Here is an 8733-nt window from a genome sequence, read left to right on the forward strand (position 1 = left end):
CGTTTTTGGTATAGAGAAATCCAACTGATTTTTGTATGTTGATCTTATATTCTGCCATGTAAATTGTGTCTTTTGGTGAATTGATTATAGTGTTATTATTAAATGATACTCATGGTCTCTTCTGAAAATAGAATGTTTGTAGATGAGAGTAGTGGTCTTGAGTGTATTAAACACATCAGTGCCTGAGTAGGGGCACAGTATGTTAAGCCTAAGCAATGGGAAATGGGAACACAACAAAATAAAAAATATGAGTCAGAGACCAGGGCTAGTTGAGTAGAGTTCATATACTTCATATGTAGTATGTTCTTGTAAAACAGGAATGAGAGCCACATTTGACCTCCTTTGACTACACAAGGGATGAGGAAAATAAAACTCAACATCAAGCCAAGACTGAATCCTATGAGATAGAGGTCAGACATACCCCAACCCACCAACATTTTTAATTAATTCTAATATAAATGGAACCGCACATGACTCTCTATTTCTTTTCTGAATTCAATAATCCATTGAAATAGACACAAAGAACTCATAGACAATACTCATGATTGTGAAATTTATTACGGAAATTGTTGCTATTCTTGTTAGTGCTGTCTAGTCAGTTCCCACTTATAGCCATGATGAATAGGGTTTCCAAGGTTTCACATCTTCCTAGGAGCAAAAAGTCTCATGTTTCTCCTTCAGAGCTGCTGGCAAGTTCAACCCATGAAACTTGTGGTCTTCAGTCCAGTGCTTATTGTATGGAGCCACTGTGCTCCCATGCCACAATTGTTTTTAGGTGCCATCAAGTCAATACTGACTCATAGCAACCCTATGCACAACAGAAAAAAAAAACACTGTCTGGTCCTGCGCCAACCTCATAATCATTTCTATGCCTGACCCATTGCTCCTGCCTGAGCCATTGCTCCTGCCACTGTGCCAGTCCTTCTCGTTGGGGGTTTTCCTATTTTTGTTGATTCTTCACTTTACCAAGTATGATATCCTTCTCCAGGGACTGGTTCCTCCTGACAACATGTTCAAAGTACAAGAGGCAAAGTCGCCATCCTGGTTTCCAAAGAGCACTCTGACTGTACTTCTTCAAACAAGGATCTTTTTGTTCTTTTGGCATTCCATGGTATTTTCAATATTCTCTTCCAACACCGTATCTCAAATGCATCAATCCTTCTACCGTCTTCCTTATTCACTGTCCAACTTTCACGTGTATATGATGAATTTATTGAAAATAACATGGCTTGTGTCAGATGCACCTTAGTCCTAAAACTGACAGTTTTGCTTTTGAATATTTTGAAGCAGTCTTGTACAGCATATTTACCTAATATAATGCTTCGTTTGATTTCTTGACTGGTGCTTCCTTGAGTGTTGATGACTGATTAAAGCAAAATGAAGTCTTTGACAACTTCAATCTTTTATTCATTGGTATGGATTTATTATTATTATTACTATTTTATTGGTCCAGTGGTGAGGATTTGTGTTTTCTTTACATTGAGGTGCAATCTATACCAAAGGCTGTGGTCTCTGATCTTTGTCAGTAAGTACTTTAAGTCCTCTTTGCCAAAGTTAGCAGGTTACAATTCAGGATCAGAAATACTCATGATACAGCAGTTTTGGTCAGGAATGACTTTTCCCAGCTGTGTCCATAAGCACCTCTCTCTCTGGCTCCTTTAATGTTGCTGATAAATGTCCAAAGGGCACACCACTCTGTCAAAAACCTCAGCCTGAAGACACTCCACTTTAGTTCCATGGGTCTCACTAAACCTAGCATGAAGGCACTCTTTTCTGAGGTTTTGAGGGCCCGGAAGCCCAGTGCTCTCTCTCTCACGTGTTGCCACTGTTTTTCCGTCATATCTATGGTTCATAGCTCTCTGTTTCCTGTAATAAGGAGGTTCAGTGTGCAGGGATTTCAGGTTCCAAATGATGAGCCTCACCGAAGACTTTTCTTTCTTGATGGTAATGATATACCCAGTTCCTGCTTCTGAGATGGCTCATTTTAGACTTAGTTGGATGACAAAACTGACCATACACCTTATTTACATGGTCCCACCAAGTCATTGGGTAGGAGTCCTGGTGTGGTGTAGTAAAATAAGCAGTGGATTGCTGACTTCTAGATCGGTGGTTCAAACACACCAGCAGGATTATTATGAGTTGGACCCAACTCGGTGTACATAACAATAGCAACTCCAAAATCTATGGCTTTACCACTTGTCTCTCAGTTTGTCATACTGTGGTGACTTACATGTTGCTTTAATATTTGAAGCTATGCTACTGGTACTTTAAATACCAGCAGGGTCACCCATGGTGAACACGTTTCAGTGGAGTTTCCCGACTAAGACAGACTAGGAAGAAGGAGAGGTGGACTACTTCTGAATGGCTAGCCAGTGAAAATATGGAAAAGCCATATGAAGTAATTCACTGTCATTTCATGCCTTTCTGTGAGAAGTAGTGATATAGACATCAGTAATCAGGTCCATGCTATACATGCATAATGTTTTGTGTGGGCTTTGTTGGTGTTAACTGTACTACCAGGATCATATATGTTGGGCTGCAGTGTGGCTTGTTTCCATTTACTATAATGATGTAGTGTTTGGCATGCTGGACTGAACCTTCCTAGGCTGCCCTAGTGATGTCTTGAATCTATGACGTGCTTGCCTGAGTGGGTAGTCTGGGTTGCAATGGAGTAAACAAGCTTCATACATATGCAAGAAAAAGAGAAACTCATGAGTGTGAGAATGTTAGTTTTATGAGTGTTATTTTCCACCTTGTTAGATACTTGTGTGTTATGGGAATAATCCAGCATACCAAAACATTTATAAATGGCAGTAGAGTAACAAGCCCCTTTTTTGTGTGTTGAGGATAGATATGTTTTACCAGAACACTCCTTCAGAAATTCTTTGATTAGGTGGGAAAGTAGATGAGTAAACAGGCAGGTATAATAAAGGAAAATGAGAACAAAGAGAGTATATCAAGTGATATGAATCATTTCTAAATTTCTGGCACATAACCCAATGAAAATTTATTTCTCACTCAATGCAATCTTTTGTGAATCAAGACACCTCTCCAGGACAGTTGTCTTCTTTCCAGGCTGTTTTCACATCAATTTGTGTTTCCATTATCACCATAGCAGGGAGGGTCTTGCATTGAACATTAATATTTCTGTAAGGGAGGTGCACACAATATTTCCTCCCACAACTAGAATCAGTCAATGCATTTTAAGAGGTCAGGGAAGTCCAATCCTCCTGTGTTACCAAATATTGGAGTATTTTGAAACCTACCACAAGTAAGGGTAGGCCCAGTGTGGGAACCAAAAGTGGGAATATCAGGGGATCTCTAAAACACCTTCCTTAGCTTTGGTATTTTAGATTCTGCTGTAATTTTCAGTGCTGCACTGTGTACCTATACAGAGGATGCTCTTGAAAACAAGATAGGTAAGAAATTTTTGAAGGGTTTTCTGTGACTCTGCCAAGTATCCTTTCTCAAAAGTAGCAAGTTGGCTGTCATTCAGAATATCACACTGGATTCTTTCTGTGTGAGGCAACAGGTTTCCATGACACTCTGCTTTTCTACTTTCTTTGGCTCAGATGCTGTGACTGAAGTCAAGACTGACATCTATGTGACCAGTTTTGGCCCTGTGTCAGACACTGATATGGTAAGTATGATTCTTGCAAATGAATAAGTGAAAAATGATGCAATAGATTTTTTAAAATAAATTGTGGCTTTCCTAAGGCTCTAACGAGAAGTCTTGTGTTATATGTATCCCCTACCATCAGCCACCTGTTGTTAGGTACTCTTAAGCTGGTTCTGACTCTTAGTAACCATATTTATAATAAAACAAAAAAATGCTGGATAAAGTGGCATCTTCATAAATTTTGCTGTTTTTGAGCCCGATGTTGCAGCCACCGTGACAATCACTGAAACCTTTCCTCATTTTCGCCGAGCCTCTACTTTATCAAGCATGATATCCTTCTCCAGGAATGGTCCCTCTTAATAACATGTCCAGAGTTCTTGAGATAAGTCTGGTCATGCTCGCTTCTAAGGAAGAATCTGGATGTACTTCTTTCAACACATATTTGTGCATTTTAAAAATTAGGTTTCTTGGTCTATTTGTGCCATAAATTGGGACTCTAAGTTTGCCTGCCACCACTCATCTATCAGGTTGTTGGACTGTGGTGAATCGAGTGTTGTGATGCTAGAAGCTATGCCACTGGTATTTTAAATACCAGCAGGATCATCCATGGTGAATGGACTATAACAGAGCTTCCAGACTAAGATAGACTAGGAAGAAGGAGAGTTGGACCACCTCTGAATGGTTAACTACTGAAAACCTCATGAATAGCAGCAGAAAATTGTCTGACGCAGTGCCCAAAGATGAGACCCTCAGGTTGAAAGGCACTCAAAATACAACTAAGGAAGAGCTGCCTCCTCAAAGTAAAGTTTAGCTTAACGACGTAGATGGAGCAAAGATTTCAGGACTGTCATTTGCTGATGGTACACAACTCTAAATGAGAAGAAACAGCTGCAAGCATTCATTAATAGAAGGAAAGGAAGTATGAAATATGATCCTAGGAAAATTAGAAGCAGTCAAAATGCAATGGAATGTATAAAGACTGATATCCTAGGCATTCTTGAGATGAAATACACTGGTATTGGCCATTTTGAATCATGTAGTCTTATGGTTTACTATGTCAGTAGTGACAAATTGCAGAAGAATGGCATTGCATTCATCATCAAAAAGAACATTTCCAGATTCATCTTGCCTTCAAGGAAGACCTGTTAATACCACTATTTTTCAAATTTGCACAGTAACCACTGAAGCCTATGATGATGAAATTAAAAAGATCTAACTGCTTCTTCATTATGAAGTTGATCAAATTTGCATTTAATGTGTGATTGGAATAAGAAAAGTTAGAGACAAAGAGTTAGGATCACTGGTTAGAAAATATGGCCTTGGTGATAGAAACCATTCTGGATCAGTTTTGCAAATCCAGTGACTTACTCATTGCATATACCTTTTTTCAACCACATACATGAACCTCACCAGATGGAATACACAGGAATAATATTAATGACATCTACAGGAAGAGATGATGGATAAACTCAATAATCATCAGCCAAAGCAAGACCAGGGGCTGACTGTGAAACAGATCATCAATTACACATATGCAAATCCAGGTTGAAGCTGAAGAAAATTAAAGCAAGGCCATGAGAGCAAATGTGTGACCTTGCATATATACCACCTGAATTCAGAGACCATCTCAAGAACAGATTTGATGCATTACACACTCATAACCGAAGACTGGAAGAGCTTTGGAATGAAATCAAGAACATAAACTGGGAAGAAAACCAAAGGTAATTAAAAAGACAGGAAAGAAAAAGAAAGACCAAAATGGATGTCAGGAGAGACTCAGAAACTTGGTGTCCAGTGTAGAGATGCTAAATCAAATGAAAGAAATGAGGAAGTAAAAGAGGTAATCAGAAAATACCAAAGGGCAGCTCGAGAAGACAAAGTCAGCTATTATAATGAAATGCACAAACACTTGGAGTTAGAAAACTATAAGTGAGAATGTGCTTAGCATTTCTCAAGCTGAGGGAACTAAAGAAAAAATTCAAACCTTGACTTGTGATATTTAAGGATTCTATGGGCAAGAGTCGGCGGTTCAAGCTCACCAGCTACTTCTCAGAAACCGTATACAGGGTTGCTATGGGTTGGAATCGACTCGACGCCACTTCACAACAACAACAACATGGGCAAGAGGAAGAAGAACCCCAGCGAGATGGATTGGCAAAGTGGCAGCATCAATGGGCTCAAGCATGGCAACAATTGTGAGGTTGACCCAGGATCGGGCAATGTTTCGTTCTGTTGCGCATAGTGTCGCTATGAGTTGGTACCTACTCGATGGCACCTAACAACAACAGCATGGGCAAAAAACTGCCAAAAGCATCAAAAGAAGATGGAAGGAATATAGAGTCACTGTATGAAAAAGAAATGGTGGATATTCAAACATTTCAAGAGGTAGTATATATGATTAAGAGCCAATGATCCTGAAGAAAAAATCCAAGGTACATTGAAGGTACTGAAAAAGAACAAAACTCTGATAATTGATTGAATACAAATTTAAGTCTTTCAACAAAGTGATGCAGCACTGGAGGCACTCATTCATCTATACCAAGAAATTTGGAAGGCAACTATCTGGCCAATTGACTAGAAGAGATCCATATTTGTGCCCATTCCAAAGAGATGTCACCCAATGGAATGCAGAAATCATCAGACATTATCATTGATATCCCATGAGAGTAAAATTTTACTACAGGTAATACAAAAATGGCTATAACCATACATTGGCAGAAAACTTCCAGAGGTTCAAGCTGGATTCAAAAGAGGACGTGGAAAAAGGGATATCACTGCTGACTTCAGATGCATCTTGCCTAAAAGCAGAGAATACCAGAAAAATGTTTACCTGTGCTTTATTGACTACACAAAGGCTTTTAATTGTGTGGATCATGGCAAGCTATGGACAACATTGCAAAGAATGAGTATTTAGGAACACTAAGTTGTTCACGGGAGGAACCTGTACATAGACCAAGGTTGTTCAGACAGAACAAGGGAACACCAAATGGTTTAAATTTAGGAAAGTTGTGCACAACGGCTGTATTCTTTCACCATATTTATTTAATCTGTTTACTGAGCAAATATTTTGAGAATATGGATTATTTGAAGAAAAATGTAGCATCAGGATTGGAGGAAGACTCATTAACAACCGTTAACATGCAGACGATACAACATTGCTTGTTGAAATTGAAGAGGACTTAAAATACTTACTGATGAAGATCGAAGACCACAGCCTTTAATTTAGGTTGCATCTCAATGTAAAGTAAACACAAATTCTCCATCTCTGGGACAATAAACAACATCCATATAAATGGAGAAATAACTGAAGTTGTCAAAGACTTCATTTTGCTCAGATGAACAGTCAAGAAATCGAATGATGTATTGCATTAGGCAAATCGGCTGGCTGCAAAAGTTATCTTTAAAGTGTTGAAGAACAAAGATATCAATATGAAGGACTAAGGTGTGCCTTCCCCAAGCCATGATATTTTCAGTAACTCCATATGCATGTGAAAGTTGGACAGTGAGCAAGGAAGACCATAGAATAATTGATGCATTTGAGTTATGTTGTTGGAGGAGAATATTGTACCATGATCTGCCAAAAGAACAAACAGATCCATGTTGGATGAAGTATATCCAGAGTACTCCTTGGAAGCCAGGATGAAAAGACTTTGTCTCTCATACTCCAGGCATATTATCAGGCCAGACCACTCACTGAAGGAAGGATATCATGTTTGATAAAGTGGAGAGTCTGAGAAAAAGAGGAATTTCCCTAATGAGATGGATTAGCACAACGGAGTCCTGGTGTGGCACTGTGGGCCAATGTGCTAGACTGCAAAGTCAGTTTGAACCGCAGAGTGGGTGGTTCAAGCTCACTAGCCACTCTTTGGAAACCCTATACTGGGTCACTATAGGTTGGAAGTGACTCCTTGGCACTCAAATATATATATGTATATTATATGTATATGTATACGTATACGTATATGTATATATCCACTGTTAGTTTGTCACACTGTGGGGTTTGCATGTTGCTGTGATTCTGGAAGCTATGCCACTGATATTTAAAAAGTTTAAATCACCCAGGATGCGCAGGTTTCAGATGAGGTTACGGACTAAGGCTAAGAAGGAGATACGGACCACTTTTGAATATTTAGTCATGAAAAGCAGTGGGGAACACTGTCGGACAGTTCCAAAATATTGAATTTTAAAACATGATGAAGAGCATTAGAACATTGACAGATATAGTGTGGGAAAATGAGCCCGTCAGGTTGCAAGTCACTCAGAATACGACTGGGGAAGAGCTACATTTGTAATGTAGAGTTGACTGTGATGATGCAAATGGAGTAAAGCTTTGGTGACCTTCATCTTCTGATGGGACACAACCCAAAATGAGGAGAAACAGGTCTAAAATCCAGTAATAATTGCAGCATGGAATGTATGAAGTATGATGCTAGGAAAATTGAAAGTTTTCAAAAATGAAATGGAACACATAAACATCAATATCCCAAGTATTAGTGATCTGAAATGGACTGGTATTGGTCATTTTGAATCTGACAATCACATGGTTTACTATGCCAGGAATGACAAATTGAAGAGCAGTGGCATCATATTCATCATCAAAAAGAACATTTCAAGCATAGTGTTGTCTGTGATAGGAAAATGTCCATATGCCTACAAGGAAGACCAGTTAATACCACGATGAAGACTAGTTAATACCACTATTATTCAAATTTATGCACCAACCACTAAAACTAGCGATGATGAAATTGAAGAATTGTACCAATTTCTTTAGTTTGAAATTGATCAAACATGCAATCAAGATGTATTAATTATTACTGGCAATTGGAATACAAAGTTGGAAACAAAGAGGAAGGATCAGTAGTTGGAAAATATGACCTTGGTGACAGAAATAAGGTTGAAAATCGAATGATAGAATTTTGCAAAACCAATGACTACTTCATTGCAAATGCCTTTTTTAAACAACATTAAAGACTACTATACACATGGACCACATCAGATGAAATAAACAGAAATAAAATTGACTACATATGTGGAAAGAGGCAATATGGCGCAAAAAAGCTCCATAACATCAATCAAAATAAGGATCATCCCTCTTGTGAGGTGTTTTTCAGATT

General features: G+C 38.6%; 1 protein-coding gene across 1 annotated transcript in view; it reads left to right on the forward strand.

The window, feature by feature from the left end:
• GABRA3 (gamma-aminobutyric acid (GABA) A receptor, alpha 3) overlaps positions 1 to 8733 on the forward strand; it is a 306376-nt gene that overhangs the window by 102610 nt on the left and 195033 nt on the right. Inside the window, exons 2-3 of the mRNA XM_006874786.1 lie at positions 3340 to 3419; positions 3573 to 3640. Coding sequence (XP_006874848.1) covers positions 3340 to 3419; positions 3573 to 3640 — 148 coding nt within the window. The remainder of the gene's footprint in view (positions 1 to 3339; positions 3420 to 3572; positions 3641 to 8733) is intronic.

Source organism: Chrysochloris asiatica, unplaced genomic scaffold (assembly GCF_000296735.1).
Source record: "Chrysochloris asiatica unplaced genomic scaffold, ChrAsi1.0 scaffold00301, whole genome shotgun sequence".
Taxonomy (NCBI): domain Eukaryota; kingdom Metazoa; phylum Chordata; class Mammalia; order Afrosoricida; family Chrysochloridae; genus Chrysochloris; species Chrysochloris asiatica.